The sequence below is a fragment of the Thamnophis elegans genome, chromosome 7 (genome assembly GCF_009769535.1).
Source record: "Thamnophis elegans isolate rThaEle1 chromosome 7, rThaEle1.pri, whole genome shotgun sequence".
Classification (NCBI taxonomy): Eukaryota; Metazoa; Chordata; class Lepidosauria; order Squamata; family Colubridae; genus Thamnophis; species Thamnophis elegans.
This window is the reverse complement of record NC_045547.1, coordinates 49,726,362-49,746,530: the sequence shown is the minus strand read 5'-3', so window position 1 is coordinate 49,746,530 and position 20,169 is coordinate 49,726,362. Positions and strand designations below refer to the sequence as shown.

The following is a 20,169-nucleotide window of genomic DNA, read 5'->3' as shown; positions in this document are numbered from 1 at the left end:
CCTGATTAACTACTCAACTAACTCTACTTTTTTCCATTTAATTGCTTAATAGCATTTTTTTCAAATTCAGAAATACAAACTGGCTTTTAATTAATTCATGTATTAAACTCATTTATACAGACAGCTATCTCACAATCAGCAACTCTGGAAGGCATTCAACAGAGATAAAACCAGTGACAGGCGGTGAGGTTTATGGCTGGTGAGGCACTGATGCAGGGGTTTCAAATTTTTTTAGACTTGTGGACTTCAACTCCCAGAATTCCACAGCCAGGCATGTTCAGTTCCGATTTAATACCCCCCCCCATTCCCCTGCTGCCTTCCGATCCGAGTCTTTGATTGCAGGTGGAGCCACGCTGCCTTTTCAAACTTGTAATCAGTGAAGCTGTGTGTGTGTGTGTGTGTGTGTGTGTGTTTGAAAAGGCAACGTAGCTCTGCATGCAATCACATACCTTTTCCAGCTGTTTCAGAGGATTTCAACTCTGCTCTTGCCTGCCATCATGAAAAGGAAAAAAAATGTAAAAGGAAAAAGACAAGAGTTGAAGGCTGAGCTAGTTGCTGACAGAGTCACCGTGTGGATGACTCTGCTTAACTGTTTAAAAAAGCCTCTAAAAAAAACGCCCTCTACAAGAGGCAGGAGAACGACGTGCCTCATTACGTCAGGAATTTTTTGGCTTTTAATCCTTGCTTAGCTCTGCTCGAGTGATCATAAAGTCAGACTAGATGAGGCACTTCGTTCTCCCGCCTCTTCCTGAAGTTTTTTAGAAGCTTTTTTAAACAGTTAAGCATTAAGCAGAGTCATCTACTGTGACTCTGGCAGCAACTAGCTCAGCCTTTTTCCTTTTACATTTTTTTTCTTTTCATGAGGACAGTGGTGAGGCTCTGCCTCCCCTGCCTCCCCTGACTGCACGTCCCAGTTAATAAATGCATTAAAAATACAAAAGCAAACTAAAAAATATAAAAGGAATAGGCAGTTATGTTATATTTGGTTAATGTAGCAAGAATTGCTGAGCAAAGACAATACCTTGATTTTATTTTACTATTATTATTTTTTAAATGATCACACTTAATAAAGCTATACCTATAATAATTTTATCAATCTGCAGACAATTAATTTTGAACTACCAGGTTATATGCTATCACATTTTTAGGCTTTTCTTATTTTTATGGAATTTTTACTTTCTGTAACCACAGGAGGGAGCTCCAACATAACAAATGTCTAATCCAGTTTTCCAACTTTGAAATAAATATTAAACCATTTAGATTGAAGAAATCTTAGGAATTGTAGTATAAAGAATAACAGAATGTTATGAGTTTAATATATATTATTAGGATGTAGCTTTAGTCTGTTTTTCTTTAAAGCATTTCTATACGTTTTTTAACTCTCATATTGTATTATCGACATTTTATATTATGATATCTAGTTACCACTGGCATTTTTCTCATCTAGTATCTTTCAGCTATGTGCTTTATTCTGGACTGTTCACATAAGAGGAAATTTTGAGGATAAAATCATTTTTAATCAATCAAAAATAAATGGAAAATTACACACATTTTTCTTCTACAAAGAAACAAGACAAATCTGAGAAGACTATCCCTAAAATCCCTAAAATAACAGAAGAAGCAGTTGATCAGTAATCAACTGATTCTTCAGTTATTTTATCACAAGTCAAAGACTTTCTTACAGGTCAATTGTATTCAGTTGAAAATAATATCAACAATTGGACAGAAATTTTAAGCTTTGGGAGTTAAGACTGATTCTTTTAAGGCTAATTTTAATGACAAATACAACATATTACATTGATTAGAACATCAGGAAAAAGAAATTTAAATTTGCTGTCAGATTTGCCCCAGTTTGCTCTCTTGGGAAAGACTTGTGACTCCATTTAGTTGAAACAAAGGAATTTTTACTGAAAGAAACTGATTGCAGCAAAGTCAGGCGGAATCTGGTGTTCCCACGCAAAATACAAAGCTATTCTTTCCAACTCCCAATCCCTCCTCTCATGACCAATTCCCCCAGTCAGCCAATGTAATGCCAGTATGATGTTTTGAGAAACTCTTGAGGTGTGAAACTGATAACATTCCATTCTCGGGGCAAATAGCCTTGAAGATCCTTGTACAAGCCAGTTTGGTGATGTGGTCTTCTTCTGTTGTCACTTCCCCCTCCCATTTCCCACCATTAGATACAGAGGTGTGAATTGTCCCAAATGTCCTTTGATGGCAGGATCCCAGCAAGTTGCCATGCCAACAATGGAGATCCTGACATGCTTCCCCTCTTGAAGAAGCAAAAGAAGAGAGAGAGAGAAAACAGGGAAAAGTAGGGTTAGATCATTTTGGTTTGTCAGGGTGATTGATTGTAGAAGCGTTTAAGGAGTTTGGTGGCTTTAACATGTTTGCGATCCACCCACTCCATTTCAGAAGGGTGAAAGTCTTTCCATCTTACCAGGTACTGGATCTTCCTGCAATTTTTGCTGGAATCCAGAGTGTCTTTGACTTCAAAATATTGCTCCCCTTCAATCATGAAAGGCTCAGGTGGAGATGGCTGCATCAGGCCCAGGGGAGGGGGCGCAGGGGGGAGAACGTCTCAGGTTTCAGCAGACTTCAGTGGAAGATTGGGTGGATGTGTCTGAGTGATTTGAGGAGTTCGAATTCTACTGTGACAGCGTTAATCAGGTGTTTAATGGGAAAAGATCTCTGTTTTTTCTACAGTTGCCTGGATTGCAAGTACTTGGTAGATAAATACATCGGATCCCATACATTAAAGTCCTTAGGCTTCATGAGTTTTTGTCTGCTTGCTTTTTATAGGCATCATTTATCTCTTCCAGCGATTTTCTAGCCAATGGCCAGATGTTGGCCACTTAGAATGGGGTGAAGCCTGTGCTGCTATGGACAGAATTATTATACACTACTTTAGCAAATGGGAAGAGCTCCATCCAGGTCTCTTGTTGGCAGTTTATATAACACCTAAGCTACTGCTCTAGAACCCGTTGTCCATTCACACCCCTCATTAGTTTAAGGGTGATGACTGGAGCTTAGCTCTGGGAGGTTCCCCCAAGGTCCCAGAAATGCCTGCCTGAGATGAATTGCACTATGTGATTTGAGATTATTTCTTGCGAAGCCCCATGCAATCTATAAACACGTTGAATGAAAAGTTTAGCCAACGCATGGGCAGATGAGATTTTTTGGCAGGGTATGAAATGTACAAGCTTGCTTTGAGTCCCAAGGATTGGGCCATTAGTTCTATTGGGATGGTCATTGGGTAATGGGGCCACTTATTAGGAGGTCATTATCAGAGTTGGTCTTGGTTCCCCCAGAACCTGGGTTGGCGGGCATCCCATTGCCCCTCCTGGGGATGGGGAAAACTCTATGAATTGTACTCCTTCCAGGGCTGTTTCCTGAGTCCACAGCAGAGGCTTGGTGGGTTCCTTTGCAGGCCCACTGGTTGGTTTTTTCCCTGGGTGGCCTTGCAGGATGGTTTTGATGTGGTCCCTAGCCTTGCAATCAGTCAGGGGATCTTCAAACTGCTTGCGGAGGGTGGCCATGAACCAGTGGTGGGTTCCGGATCCCATTGCAACTGTACTGGTTGCAACAAGGCCTGGCGTCCACTACATGAATGTGTGCAGCGTGTGTATGCGTCATTACCTTTTGTGATGCCTCTGGAAACCTCCGCGATGCTCCAGCTGCTTGGCAGTGTGTCAAACAGGCACAATGTGCTTTGTGTGCATGCGCGGAAGTGCTGAAGAGCTCAAATACAGGTAAGGAGCTCGGGCAGGCGGGTGGGCCCTCTGGACTGCCATACTGGAACGGTACCCGGTGCTCTGGGCAGGCCAGGCGTACCAAAGCGTACTGTCTGAAACCCACCACTGCCATGAACTGGTTGAGACTTCTCTGCTCCAGGAAATTATCATTGTAGAGAATCACCATCCACTGGGCAGCTGGCTCCTTCAGGACCATAGTAACGCCTTTCACCTTGGCTTCTTCGATGGGTATTTTTGACCCCTATTTAACCACATAGATCCATACCTGGACCAGGAAGAATCCTAGTTGCTGGGGGACTCCATTAAACTTTACACCCAGGGAGAGTGTCTTGTGGGTTCTCCTCCCCCCCACTCCGGCTGGTCCCTGTTGGGCAGCCATTGTTGGTGCTGGGGTGGCAGCGGTTGCTGCAGTGGGGATGGATGTTCCATTGCATCAGGTGTGCATCAGTTTGCCCAAGCCGAACCAGGATTTTGCGCACTTTGAGGTTCTCAAAGGCCCTCACATGAACTTTACGGCTTGTACAATCATCCAGTCTGCCCAGTCACTCTCCCCACACTCATCGCTTTCTTCCTCCAGACCTTCCAGTTCAGCTCATTTTCTGCGTTGGTGGCTGCTTCTGCCACCATGGATGAATGTCACCTTTTGGGGTTTCTTTTCCTACTCTTCTTTTCTTCTGATCCCCAGGGACCATCAGGATCTCAACAGGTCATCTTCCCCCAGCCACTCATATATATCCAGTCTTCCCAGAGGGGATCTTATAGACGCCTCTCCCCAGGTTTCAATTTCCTGTTAACTCCCTTGAGTTGACAGTGTATGCACGGTTCCCATGGTAAAATTCCCTCTAGGTTGACCAAAATTGCAGATTCTGCCTAATGTCAAACCTGCCCCAGTCTGCCCTCTCAGGAAAGTAAGACTCATGACTCCATTTAACTGAAGCAAAGGAACCTTTGCTGAAAGAAACTGGTTGCAGTAAAGTCAGGCGGAATATGGTGTTCCCATGCAAAATACAAAGCTATTCTTTCCAACTCCCAATCCCTTCCCTCATGATCAGTCCCCCAGCCAGCCAATGTGATGACAGTATGATGTTTTGAGAAACTCTAAGGTGTGAAACTGGTAATATTCCATTCTCAGGACAAACAGCCTTGAAGATCCTGGTACAAGCCAGTTTGGTGATCTGGTTTTCTTCTGTTGTTACTTCCTTGTCCCCATTGCCCACCATTAGATACACAGATTTGGATTGCCTCAATTCCTCCCCCCTCCCTTCCCCTTTGATGGCAGGAATCCAGCAAGGTGCCAGGCCAATAATGGAGATCCTGACATTTGCATACAAGATACTAGTAATTGTTCAGTTCAACGAATCTAAAAGATATACAGTAGTTAAAAGAAGTTGGAAGCTAAATTAAAAATAACTGAAATAGAACTTGATAAATCTTTGTTGTTTATTTATTTTTATGCCATCCATCTCCCCTACATCTGAGAGGCTAACAATCAAAATAGGTGAAAAATAATTAAAAGATCAAAACCAACTAACACAAAAATATTATTAAAAACAGTGCTAAAACTATACCTACAAGCATCAAGAGATGGATGGGACAAGGATGAGGTCTTCTACCCTGTCAGCCACTTCCAGCAGGGAGCGCCCACCTCAGAACCCCAGGCAAATGGTCAAAACCAGGCTTTGATACCCTTCCAGAAGGCCAAAAGGGAGGGGGGGAGTTCTCACCTCTGGTGGAAGAAGTTCCACAGGGATAAGGTCATAGCAGAAAAGACTGTTCTCCTTGATCACTGTTTCAATTTCTTAGCAGATAGAATCTATGGCAGCCTCTTCCATTGGCACGAATGGGGCAGGCATATCCCATCGAGGAGAAATGGCTCCTCAGACACCCTGGAACCATGCCATGTAGGGCTTTCAAGGTAATGACCAATACCTTGATTGGATCTAGATACAAAATGGCAACCAGAATGGTTTACACAGGAATGGTATTATATGTGCAGCTCTATGAGATTACAGGACTGTGTATACTGCTTTATTCTGCACCAGCTGCAGCTTCTGAATACTCTTCAAGGATAGCCCCATGTAGAGCATGTTGCAGTAATCATCGAAGTATGAGTAGGACATAAGCAACCATATACAAAATGTGCAAAATATGTGCATAAACATAAATGGCTTATACAACATTAAGGTATGGAACTATACACCCTTATAATCAGAAAAAAATAATTTGAAAAAGTGCTCTTCAAAAAGGAATAAATGTTTTAACACACAAATTCCAAGGAATCAATAGTAATTTGTTTCAAAAGTAATATAGTAATGGTATCTAGTGTAATAAGTGTAACTATATACCGCCACAGTTGAGCTCAAAATTTCTCTTGCTAAGCAAAATGGTTAAGTGTTTTGCCCTATTTTACAACTTTTGCCACAGTTGTTAAATGAATCACTGCAGTCGTTAAGTGAATTGTGCGGTCATCAAATGAATCTGGCTTTATCCACTGACTTTGCTTGTTGGAAGTTGGCTGGGAAGGTTATAAATGGTGTTCACAAGACCTCTGAAAAATACAACTTTTATAAATATATGCCATTTGCAAAGGAGCTGAATGTAAATCACGTGACCATGGGGATCATGAAATGGTCTGAAAAACAGTCATAAGTCACTTTTTTTCAGTGCAGTTGTAACTTCAAAAGGTCGCTGAATGAATACTTGTAAGTCTATTATTACTTGTATGTGCAACCTAGTAATTATTCATACATAATATATATGTACTGTATATTAAAATAAAGTAAAGATATGCCTGACTCTCCTTCACCACCCTTAACAAATCTATGTTTACTGTGAAAAGCTGTAAAGTGTTGGCACTTTACAGAATAACCCAGGTCAAGAAACAGTTATGGCTATAGTAACCATATTTTCTTAGAAAATGTAAAAGATAACTGAAAAAGAGGCATATTTTCTAAGGATAAAAAAAAATGAACTGTGTACATTTATAACATTGTTTCATAAAAGAAAATTCAAGAGCAAAACAAGAAAATAAATAATTAAATTAAATAAATCCAAAGGACAGCTTTCTGAAACAAAGGGCTGTCCTTGATAATAAAGCACACGTGGTCACCATAGGCATGGCAAAGATTCCAGCAATGTTCTTTATTGTGGTAAGTTAGAATAGCAGAATCTTGAGAACATGTCCAAGTTTCTCTCTATGCCATCTTACACTAAACAAAATCATGGCAGAATTATTTGAATTTCTTTCTTATATTTCCCCCTATTTTGGGGCTGTGTAATCTCTTCTACCAGTTTAACAGTTTGCTTCTTCCTTACCCAAGATCAATTCTACAATTTTTCAAAAGGCCTATACCAGAGGTGGTATTCAGCAGATTCTGACCAGTTCTGGAGAACTGGTAGCAGAAATTTTGAATAGTTCAGAGAACTGATAAATACCACCTCTGACTGGCTCCACCCCCATCTATTGTCTGCCTCCCGAGTCCCAAGTGATTGGGACAAAATGGGGATTTTGCAGGAACCTTCCTCTGGAATAGGGAGGGAATGGAGATTTTACAGTATTCTTCCCCTGCCATGCCTACCAAGCCATGCCCACAGAACTGGTAGTAAAAAACTTTGAATCCCACCACTGGCCTATACTATATCTTCCACAGCTACATTCATATAGAGTGAAAGAGGTAAAACAAGTCCTATTCCACTATTGCCTTCTATGTGCTCCTTTTGTGAACAAATTAAGAAAATTATAGCAAATGGTACATGGCTATATACCCTAAAAACTTTATGTGAATTATTGCAGTCATTCTTAAGACTGCATAAGACTATACTTCAATACAAAACATCTTTATATGAAAAGGCTCTAGGTTCTTTGCAACCTAGCAGTGCAAAGTTGTGCATCCCTATTTAGAGGTCCTGCTGCATTCAGTCTGGCTTTCTTCCAAGGGAAAATATATAGAATCTCAATTGTGTATACACTCTTAGCTGATGGGTTTCAATTATTAGTTTTTTTCAGCATGTGGTTCCAAATGCCATTCACAACTAAAAAGAACTTCTTCAATATTTATTAGAATAGAAATGTTTGTGACTACCATAGCAGTAAAATGGAATAACAAATACAATATTGTAGTGGAAAAATGGAACGCTGCCATTTATTGATCCATGAAGTTTTATGTAATAGCATTTATAAGCAGCCTGGTATGAGGCACTTCATTCAATAAATGTACCTTATGTGGTGAACCTGCGGCAACTCTGCAAGGCTATAAGAGAAGTTTTCCTTAAAAGAGCTTTTTAAAAAAAAATTACAGGCAACAGTAATAATGATATTAATAGCACATTGGATGCAGAGTAATTTAATCTTAATTTAATACCAATGAACAAAAGGATAAATGCTTCAGCATTCTTCTGTCTCTGTAAAATTTAAAATCCTTTGATTTCAATAGAACATATTCCCAGATAAGTAGGTAGATAATCTTTTACCTAAGAGCCAGTCTGGAGTAGTGATTAAGATTTAGGGTTCCAGAAAACCAAGAAATCATTAGTTCTACTTAAGTCTGGATTAAACTTTTTCATCATTTCACAAGGAATGTATGTGTCTGTCATTCAGAGATGGTTGCATAGCTGCTGCATTTATACATCTGCAAATGTTCATTCTGGCTAGGGGATGCTCAAACAGCAAAGGACAAAACAGGAAGTTGTATCAACCAATCACCACGCAAGACCCACACCTCCGCACAGTACACAGCTGGGATTTGGGAGATGTGCTCACTGGCCTCTCTGCAGCTATCAACTCTTCACAGATTAGGTATATAGCAATGTCAACACGCAGTTGGTGGTAACTCTAAATCAAGCTTTAAGCACTAAGCCAGCTGGGTGAATTTGGGCCAGTTACCAGGAAGAAAGAAATGGCAAATCACTTTCAAACTCTTGCCATGAAAATTGCAAAGACCTGCTCAGGCAGTTGCCAGGAATCATGATTGACTCAAAGGCATATATGCATGCGTGTATAACAAACACAAAACCTAAGAATTATTAGCTGAAACACATGTCATACCATGAGGATTTTAAAAAGTAAGCCATCATGCTGGTTTCGTTTTTTAAAATTTTGCTTTGTTTTCCTCCTATTTTCTCTGAAATGTTTTTCAGGGGCTCATTCATTCATTTTATGAAAAATGTTGCATCATGGTTTGAATACCATTTGTAAGTCTGTTTTTATGCCCTCGTATGCTCTCTCTGTGTCTATCATAACCTTTGTTAAACTAGTCTTCAGCTGCGGTATATTACAATCACTTCCAGGAGCCATGTTGGCTGGATATGGTAGCTGTACATCAAATTGGAGAAGGCCATTTTGTTCATTCTGGAAAGCCATTCAGCTCCTAAGTGAACCCATATTTTAGAATGACCTATCATCACTTACCCAAGCCTTAGTTATATCCATATCTGATTTTTGCAGAAAATTTTTTGCTCTTTGATAAACATAAATAATCCCAGTTATAGTAAAATGAAATAATTTTCTATGTTCCAATACGAATACAGTCTCATGATCACATCACTATTTTAAGGAATCCACTGCTTGCCTGTTGTTTTCCAGGTTCAGTTCAAGATTTTAATCTTTAAACCCCCTTAGGGGTCTGGTTGTCTGATAAAATTTGTAAAAGGGAAACTTTTAATGTCTTCATTCACAGAAGCCCAGAATATCCATGATCTGTCTATTGTTACACTTTGTCGTTTGGTTGTTTTTTTAAATTCTATCCAAAACATTGTATTTCTGGGGACACACATAGTTAACTACTTTCATCTCTTGTAAAAACAAAATAAAATTTGTATAAAGCCACAACAAAATAGAGGATTTCCGCAATGAACCTTCGTATTACCTATGTATTTGTGATGTTTAAATAACATTTCTGAAAAAATGAAGATTAAAATAACCCAGTAGGAAAACATCCAATAATTAAAAAATAATTATAATTATTAAAACAAATCAATTATTCAATTAAAAAGTTCTATCTTGATGCCCTAAATCAGAGAAGAAGTGTTACCATTTGTTAATTTCCAAAGCAATCTGTTTAGATTCTAGGAGAAAAGCTTTTTAAAAAAATTATCTTCTTGAAAGGTTCAGATTGCCTGCGCCCTGTATAATCTTTTTACAGTATTGATGGCTGCAGTTGGTATGTAGAATTAGGATAATGATGCAAAGTGGATAGGTCCTGGATTTCCTGGATTTTTTTTTCTTGGATCCTGGAGGAAATTTGTAGATTTCATTTGCTTTTTAAACAGTGTTAGGTCCATTGCAGAGATCACCTGCTACTTTCTTTTAGAACATAAAAATATAAACATCCAATGGCAGATGTTTGGATCATCAGTTTTTAGCCTTAGTAATCAGATGGTGGTTTGGGGACAAGAAGGAATTCAGGGGTTACTTAGAACCCTGAGACTTAACGTTGTACACTTATGTTGTATATAGTCGAGGCTCCTCAACTTCTTCATTTAAATGTGGTACCATTTAAACAAAAGTATGGCAGTGGATTCTGGTTAAAACTACATTACAAAAAAACTAATGAATATACACCCAACATCACTGTAGAAAAAAAGCTTATCTGGATGGATCCGGTGTTCATCTTTTTCTCCTAATATTTAAAGCAATTTAGAATTCAGTCATTCTTCCTACTTATGTTTATATCCCACATTTTGTACAACTACTGATTAAGGTTGCTTAATGCAGTCATCAAGGTATAGCAATTGTAACTGCATATAACCTGGCACCCAGACAACACATTCATTGCGCTTCCCTGTCATCAGATATATATTTTGAGCTCCATGCTTTGGATGAAAACATGGAATGTAAAAAAGCTTATGGACAAAATTAAAAAGAAAATAAAACCAAGGATACACATATCAAAAGCAAAGATCTGAACATTTTATATTTAACTTCTGCCCTTCTGTGGTATTTTGCATCTCAGTGTTATGGATGTGCCACCAGAGATCAAAGTATCATGCTGTAGAGATCCCAATTCATTTAGCAAGGGAGTCATGTGCCAGCCATCTGTTATAGCTGCTGACAGAAAACAGCAGCAAAATTCTCAAACTTTGCCAGAAAAAAGGCTTTATTGCTCAGCAAAAAAGAATTACAAGGTAGCTTGTAAACCATTTCTGGACTGCAGTCATTTACATGGTATATAGTACACTACAAAATTATGTCTTTCCGCATTCTTTCCACAGATGCATAACATATGGTAAATAGAGTTTTCAGTGGAGTTTATTATTTTCTATAAAAGCTTTTCAAAAAACAAAACATCCCTTTTGCACACTGAAGCAGTGAATTACTATTCTGTTTTTGGCAAAATTTGAACTTCAAAGCTATCTACTGGGTAAGGAGGAATAGCATAACTGAGTCACAGTAGCCACACTTGTAAGTTGTGATACTACCTTGGAAGTCTGTGTCTCGTAAAAGTTTGTCTACCAGTGATCAATCATCTCCTTCAACTATTAACTAGGAGAACCAGTTTGGTGTAATGTTTAAGGCACCAGGCTAGAAACCAGGAGACTGTGAGTTTTAAACCCACTTTAGGCATGAAAACCAGGTGGGTGACTTTGGGCCAATCTCTCTCTTAGCCTGTCTCACCTCACAGGATTGGTGGAAAATAGGAAGAGGAAGGGGTGTTAGGTAGGTTCGCCATCAATAAAAGTATGATATTAATTATCAACAGCACAATTGCATTAGCATAGGCAGTTCTCAAATTCACCCAAAATGCCTTCAGTCAATTTACCTATATTTAAATATGGATACAAAATCTCAGGCTGCTGGTCTTATATAGTCCTTAAAAACTTTGGATGCAGCCTTCTTGAATCCTAAATGAAGTGGTAATATTGAATAAAATAGAAAAGATAGATTGTTAAATATTCAAGCAGTCATATTATCTATATTTAATTTGAATTAAATATACATGTCAATGAAATGAAATCACATTTAGCTTTTCTTTTAGTTCCATTCCCTAAGGAATAACTGGTCTCCAATATGCCATCTAAAGGTCAAGCATTATTCTTAGTTTTGAATAGTAGTCCCAGGGAACTTTTGGTACTTCCAGAGTAGAGGCTAAGAAAGAGCTGCATGCAGCCTCCTATCCTATTTGTGCTGCCCTCACAACTCCTCAAGACTGTGCCACAAAAATTAAACAGCAAGACAATATTTTATCTTTCAAAACACTTATTTAAGGCTTTAAAAGATGTATTTCAGTATTGGCCCTGGCTCAAAATACTCATTTTAAGGGACTGCCTTTTACTGTTTCTATCTGGAATGGAGTTTCATTAGAAAGACACATACAAAGAAAGTACATTGTATACCTTTGCCTATCATAAGACTTGATTGATTCATATTTCATCTGGCAGATAATTCAAAGTCTAATTTTGTATTGCCTTTTTGGTGTAATTCTAAACTACTTTCTATTATAACAATTGATCCAAAATATTTCTCTCCTCCCCTCCCCTCCCCTCCAATAAGCACCAGGTTATACCAGTTTATACATTTTACCTACCTTTCCTGTTGCTTCCCAGGTGAAATTCATAGACTGAATGTTGACAGGGATAGCTGGCATTCTTTGTTGAGCTTTTCTGAAATCATGAGTAAATGGGGCCATCTTTCCTTCTGAAACAATCAGAATATCCTCTTCAAAGCCTGTAAAATAAAACCAATTAATTTGAAACAAGTAACAAATTAAATACTAATATGGGATGAAAAACAAGCATTCAGTCTGAAGGGTTTTTATAGGAAAATGCATAGTGCAGGCTCTGCCAGAACTATGACAGAAATACATATGTACTGAGAGTCATGCCTATTCAGTCACTTATGGGGATAAAGAATGTATAACATATAAAAAAGGATCACCATCATGCATTACTTAAGAATATGTTTTTTGGGGTTTAAGTTTTCTCTGTTCAGTGCTAGAATTACAAGGGTGGGGGAGAAAGGCACTCTCTTTCAGTCTTTGCAATAGCCTCATTAACTACTTTTTAAGGAATTTTGTTTGGGGGGAAGTGAAATATCCCAAGGGACTTTTCATTTTCTTTCATAATTGCCTTGTATATATACTCATGTGGAGGCATGAGGAAAGAACCAGCAGACCAAAGGTTTAATCCACCATTTGGTAGGTCTGTTATTTTTTTCCTAATAGCTATCCACAGGCTTACACCAAAGATACTTCAGGCAATGCATAGCCATTCTGGATGACCAATAGCATTGGTAGCCTTTTCCTTTATGAAACTTCTTGCCTAGTTGTTTAAACTGGCAGCCATAAGCACATCTAATGGCAATGGATTCCAAAAGTTCTACTCCAGCACTATATCTATCATGGCTTAAGAGTTAAAGTTACCTTGTGGAGAATCCAAAGAGGCAAAGAGGATGGGGATGGGGAAAGGTTAAAAACGCGGTGCCCTTCTCACGTTTGAGAACAAATCTCATATTTCCTACCCAACAGCCTGGCCCTAGATGACTAGGAACTGAGCTGCGATATATGTCCGGACACAGACCCAGATGAGAGAAGTCTGAGCGAGGGCGCGCGCAAAGAGAGGAAAGAGATCCTGGGGAGCCCCTTTGGCGCGCTCTCCTTTGCCCGAGCCAGAGCGAGCCCCAGCCTTACCTACCGATCAGCACGCGGGCTTGGTGAGCATCAATCCACATGTAGAGAGTGTCTTGGTGGCGCTGTGCGCCGAGCAAAAGCGGCAAGCTGGCCAGGCACAGGAGCGCCGCTGAGCAGAAGGCGCTAATTCCACGCCACGCCATGCCGCGCTTGACTTATCTGTTCCACAGGAGACGCAGGAAAGGACGCCCTTCCTCGAGGGAGCCCCTTCACGCCTGCCGCTGCTTCCCGCTCGCTCTTCTCCTCCGACCCGAGTGGACTCTCACTTTTGCACGGCGGGCTGGCGGCGGCTGGAGACGGGCTTGCCTTTTGGCAGCCGCAGCGGTTGTGAGAGAGGGGCTGGGAGTAGGGAACGTGCGTTTCGGAGAAGTAGGGGAGCGAGCGCCCCGAGCTAGACCCGCTAGGCGGCAGCAGCAGCAGCAGCGATGGTCTGCCAAGAAGCGGCCCTGGGAGAAGTTTGAGGAGGACGCGGCCTATCAGCACCGAGGAGGTGGAGGAACCACGGGGGGAGGAGGGGGGAAATTTACAGACCTCGGGCTGGGTAACTGCTTTCTATTTTTGAAATTGTTTTATCCTACCGCGCTTCTCCTCTACATTCTTATTGCGGTTGTACTAATTCTTATTTCGCCATTTATAACATGCAGCTTCTTTCTTTATTTTATTTTATTATTTAAAAAACATTTTTTTTTATTTTTACTAAACAAACAACACACACAAAAAATAATCATCTTACATTACATCTTGTAGAAAGTGTGTCAACTAGTTACAATTAGCTTTGGTGCATCTCTTCCACAGTCATTACTTACATTCATATCGAATATCAAAGTTCTTAATGAGTCTTACTTTCCACATACCATAGTTCTCATTTAACTGAAATTGTTTTAATGTCCTTTTGACTAGAATAATCCATAGTTAAAAAACACAACCACCTAATGGCATTTCATTAATTATTACAGAGTCATCCAATAACCTTAAACCTTTATAACATATTCTAAACAAAAATTAGTTGACAAAATTTCTAAGCCCTTTTCTCCCCCCAAATCACTGTTTACACTTTGTGTCCATGTTCCTTTTGTTATGGTGGTACATATATGCATCATTAACTGTATCCCTTATCCTTATCATTCCATTGTTAGTTGTTATAATTAAAATTGGTTAACAAAAAATCCTTTACTGTTATATCTATTTTCTTCTCATCAAACCAACATATATGTATACCTTATTGCCCTTATCAATTATTTATTTAACATAACCATCTATAAGTTACTGTATTACTACTTACTAATTATAAAACTTAGTTAAACTTTTTGTTATTTACTTTCATATATCCAATAACATTATACCTTTATAACATATTCAAAATAAGAATTAATTATTTAAATTTCTAAACCTTTTCCCCCCGAATCATTGTTTGCAATTTATATCCAAATTCCTTATTTTAAGCCAGTACATATATATGTCATTAACTATAACTCTTATCATTTCATTATTATTATTATTATTATTATTATCATTAATGTTTGTAACGAAATCATTTATTACTTATATCTAGCTTCCTCACCTCCAGCCAACATAGAAATATACCTTGTTGCCATTATACCGTTACTATTTATTTAAGCAAGCAATCTAAAGAATTACTAAATTCCTACTTACTGATCATCAAACTTAGCTATTATTATTATTTTTTATTATCGATTTTCATATATCAACCTGTGTCCTTCCAGAAGGCATGTAGTCTTATTTCTTTTGCCATTTGTGGAGTTAATTTTCTATTTATTTCCTTGGTAAAGTTTTTATGGACATCTCTCCACACCTTATTGTCTCTTGGATCTCTCAGGTAATCTCGGCGCCCTTTTGCTACTTTAATTGATTTATTTTTGATTGCTAATCCTGTTTCTGATAAGATTTTTTTTCTTTAAAACCATCATTTTTTCTCTTTTTTCTTCTTTTGTGCCTTGAAATTTGGGGTAGTGCTCCAGACCATCGAATTCCCCCCTCCAAACTCCCATTTTTTCTCTTTCAACCACTTTCAGTTCAGAAATCAAATCATTAGTTTTCTTATCTTTGTGTTCCTTTTTCTCTTCAGTTTTTGGAACTCCACCTCCCTCATTTTTTTCTGGTATAAACTCTATGTTCTTGTCAATTCTCCAAGTTACCAATAACTCTTGAATTGCATCCCAAATCTTTTGCAAAGTTAAAGTTTCCTCTTCTGTAAATTGCTCCATGTTCCAAATTGTTTCTCTTCCTGGAAACATAAGGCAAGAATGGATATTTTTAAAATCAAAATGATGCTACAATCAGTGGGATGTAAAAAAAAAAGAACAACAGTGTACCTTAGAAGCTGCTGATGCAGTTCTACAGATGAATTGTTGAGCCTGTCATCTGCACCTCTATAACTGTGGTTTGGCACAGCAACCAATCAAGACAAACACAGGCTTCAATGGATAATTAGAACTGCAGAAAAAAACAATTGCTACCAATCTGCCTTGAGGACCTGTATAATGCACCAGCCAGAAAGAGGGCTGTGAAGATATCCAGACCTCTTGTATCTTGCACATAAAGTTTCAACTTCTACCCTCAAAACGATGCTCTAAGGCATTAAATCTCAGAACAAGTAGACCCAAGAACAGTTCACCCACATGCCATCATTCTGCTAAACAACTAATTCCCACAACACTGTCAAACAATCTAAAAGGGCATTATTACCATCATTATTCTCATCTTCCCTATTCCCTATCTCTTTATTTTCTTATGACTATAACTGTTGCTTATCGCTATTGTTGTATGTACATTGAGAGCTTATGCACTTGAAACAAATTCCTTGTGTGTCTAATCACACTTGGCCAATAAAGAATTCTCTTCCGTTCTATTCTATAGTTAAGGACAGTTAATACTTTAATATCCTATTAATGCCTTAACACTTTGCTAAAGTCTAAAAGAAACAAAAACTGCTTATACAGCCAAACTCACTAGTCATATAAGGCCTGCAAATATTGATGAAAACATCCCTGAAAACAGGCAAACAATTCTTTCTGTAAACAGCCTAGAAAGCCACTTTTAGTAATTGTCACCTTTGTATTTTATATGTTTTAATATTTTACGTGGGAACTGTTAGTGTGGATAACTGAGAATGTGTGACTCGGAGGACCTGCTGGGGAAGGCGGGGGGTACCGGGGTGGTTGGGGGGACCATGGACATGGGAGTGGGTCGGAGCATAGCGGTCGTGATAGGGAGAGGCAGATATGGCGGGGACCTTAGGGCTGGCCATTACCGGGGAAGGAGGGTTCGCTACATCACAGAGATCCCTCCTTCCGGCCCTAGGAGTCCCACTCCAAGACCAGATGGCGCGAGTAGTCAGGACCCTGGTCTCAGGCTGTTGTCGCTAAATGCCAGGTCTGTTGTTCACAAAGCTCCCCTCGTCCGGGACTTAATTGTTGACGAGAGGGCAGACCTGGCATGTATTACTGAAACCTGGCTGGGCACAGAAGGAGGAGTCCCCCTTGTAGAGATGTGCCCAGAGGGATTTCAGGTGCTTCATCAGCCGAGAGCCCAGGGAAGGGGTGGCGGTGTGGCTATTGTAATCCGGGAGTCTCTGTTACCTCGTAGGGTCCCTGCTCCGGAGCTTGTCGGGTGTGAGTCTCTGCTGATAAAGTTGGACCTCAAGGGTCAAGTGGGTTTGCTGCTAACGTACCTGCCTCCCAACTGCGTTGCAGCATCCCTCCCCTCGCTCCTCGAGTCAGTAGCCGAGCTGGCAGTTGAGTTCCCCAGGCTTATAGTTCTGGGGGATTTCAATCTGCCATCGCTCGGTGAACGCTCTGATGGGGCGCAGGAGTTCATGGCTTCCATGACAGCCATGGGCTTGACCCAAGTAATTCGGGGCCCAACCCACGCAGCGGGTCACATGCTCGACCTCGTATTCCTCTCGGAGCAGTGGATGTGTGATCTTGGTCTGAGGGGTAATGAGATCCTACCCCTGTCGTGGTCAGACCACTGCCTACTGAGGCTTGACTTCCGGAGGCCAAACCCCCACCGTAGGGAGGAGGAACCGACCAGATGGTTCCGCCCCAGGCGACTCATGGACCCGTTGAGGTTCCAGACGGAGCTTGGGGTTATTCCTGATACTCTCGCCCACAGTTCGGCGGAGACTCTGGCTGCCGCCTGGTACTCGGCGGCGTCGGAGTCTCTCGACCGGATTGCGCCACTACGGCCCCTCCGGGTCAGTGGATCCCGGAGACCTCCCTGGTTTACCGAGGAGCTCCGGGAGAAGAAACGCCGGAGGAGGTGCCTAGAGCACCAGTGGAGGTCCGATAGGTCCGAGGCGAACCGAGCACTCTTAACTACCTGCACCAAGGACTATGTCCGAGCACTAAGAACTGCAAAAAGATCATATATTTCAGCCTTGGTTGCGTCCGCCGAGTCACGCCCAGCCGCCCTGTTTAGGATAACCCGCTCCCTCCTCAATAGGAGGGATGCGGGAGACCCCTTGCAGGGTAGGGCTGAGGATTATGCTCAATTCTTGGCGGACAAAGTAGCTCGGTTTCGATCGGACTTGGACTCCACCGCAGTAGATCCAGCTGAGACACAGGAGGATCACTTGCCACACCAGTTCTGGGTTGAGTTCCAGGACGTTGCCTCTGGGGATGTGGACAGGGCCATTCGAGCTGTAAGTGCCTCCACTTGTATTCTGGACCCGTGTCCCTCCTGGCTGGTTGCCAACAGCAGGGAGGTGACACATGGCTGGATCCAGGCGGTTGTCACCGCCTCCCTTCGGGAGGGGCACTTCCCCGCCGTACTTAAAACGGCGGTGGTGAGACCCCTCCTGAAGAAACCATCGTTAGATCCAGCCATTTTAAACAACTTTCGTCCTGTCTCCAACCTTCCCTTTATCGGGAAGGTTGTTGAGAAGGTGGTGGCCTTTCAGCTCCAACGGGCCTTGGAGGAAGCTAGCTATCTTGACCCCTTCCAGTCCGGCTTCAGACCTGGTTACAGCACAGAAACCGCTTTGGTCGCATTGACCGATGATCTCTGGAGGGCCAGAGATGGAGGCTATGCGTCCATCCTGGTTCTCCTTGACCTCTCAGCGGCTTTCGATACCATCGACCATGGTATCCTTCTGCGACGACTGCGGGAGGTGGGAGTGGGAGGCACTGTTTTGCGGTGGTTCTCCTCCTACCTCTCGGACAGGTCGCAGTCGGTGTTGGTCGGGGGGCAGAGATCGTCCCTGAGGCCCCTAAAATATGGGGTGCCGCAGGGTTCGGTCTTATCCCCCCTACTATTTAACATATACATGAAACCGCTGGGCGAGATCATTCGGAGGCACGGGATAAAATACCACCAATATGCGGACGATACGCAATTGTATCTGTCCGCCCCGTGCCAACTCAATGAAGCGGTGGACGTGATGAACCGGGGTCTGGAGGCCGTTAAGAACTGGATGAGTGCTAACAAACTGGTACTCAACCCGGACAAGACCGAGTGGCTGTTGTGCTTCCCCCCCAATAATTTGGCTAATATACCAACGCTTAGGCTGGGGGGTCAAATTTTATACCCCTCAGATAGGGTCCGCAACTTAGGAGTCCTCCTGGACCCACAGCTGACTTTTGATCACCAGCTGTCAGCTGTGACCAGGGGGGCATTTGCCCAGGTTCGCCTGGTCCGCCAGTTGCGGCCCTACCTAGACCGGGGGGCTCTCACAACAGTCACTCGAGCCCTTGTGATCTCTAGACTGGAATACTGCAATGGGCTCTACATGGGGTTGCCCTTGAAGTGCATCCGGCGACTGCAGCTAGTCCAGAATGCAGCCGCGCAAGTGATAGTGGGCGCACCGCGGTTCGCCCACGTTACACCTGTCCTCCGCGAGCTGCACTGGCTACCTGTTGGTCTCCGGGTGCGCTTCAGGGTACTGATGACCACCTTTAAAGCACTCCATGGTAGTGGATCTGAGTACTTGAGAGACCGCCTGCTGCCGATTACTTCCCTAAATCGACCAATTAGATCGCACAGACTGGGCCTCCTCCGAATCCCATCTGCCAGTCAATGCCGACTGGCGACCACACGGAGGAGAGCCTTTTCTGTTGCTGCTCCGACCCTGTGGAACGAGCTCCCCATGGAGATCCGTACCCTCACCACTATCCAGACCTTCCGCGCAGCCCTCAAGATCTGGCTCTCCCAGCAGGCCTGGGGATAGGCTTCCAATTCACCCGCCCGAGTGTTTGATTGTTGAATGAAAGTTGTGTTTTACTATCTTTCTTTGTTCACATATTGTTTTGTTTTTGACCTTGCACCCCCCCCTCCCCCCCCCTGTGGTTGTAAGCCGCCCTGAGTCCCCTCAGGGAAAAGGGCGGCATATAAATCCCAATAAACTGAAACTGAAACTGAAACTTCCCTACCAAGGAAGGAAAAGTGCTGATGGGCTGACAGGACAATCAGCTTACCTATGTCTTGTTTTAGTTTATTTACTTCTATATCTGTTAAAAAATAAGAGGGTGTTGATGCAGAAAAATCAGAGCATTTTAAAAAAAATTGCCCCCCCTCAACAGGTTACCCAATTATTTTGCAATTCAAAAGGATTGAGAAGACCACAGTGTTTTATATTATTTATTGATAAATAGTTTTTCATTCTGATTCATTCGTATTTTGCATCAGAGAAGAATTCTTTCTCCCTAATCTTTGCATTTGAGACGTTGTGAAGCAGATGGTTCCAGCAGATGGGGGGGGGGGGGGGATTGTTGTTTAAGTTTGAATCTACTAGACTACAGATATTCAAGCAAAGCAGATATATGTGTAATCTA

The 20,169-nt window shown here is 41.6% G+C and overlaps 1 protein-coding gene across 1 annotated transcript in view; it reads right to left on the bottom strand.

The window, feature by feature from the left end:
* Nucleotides 1-13,521, bottom strand: part of WIF1 (WNT inhibitory factor 1) — a 42,167-nt gene extending 28,646 nt beyond the window's left edge. Inside the window, exons 1-2 of the mRNA XM_032221833.1 lie at nt 13,383-13,521; nt 12,278-12,417 (exon numbers count right to left, since the gene is read on the bottom strand). Of these exons, the coding sequence (XP_032077724.1) occupies nt 12,278-12,417; nt 13,383-13,521 (279 nt within the window). The remainder of the gene's footprint in view (nt 1-12,277; nt 12,418-13,382) is intronic.
* Between the last annotated feature and the right edge of the window lie 6,648 nt (nt 13,522-20,169).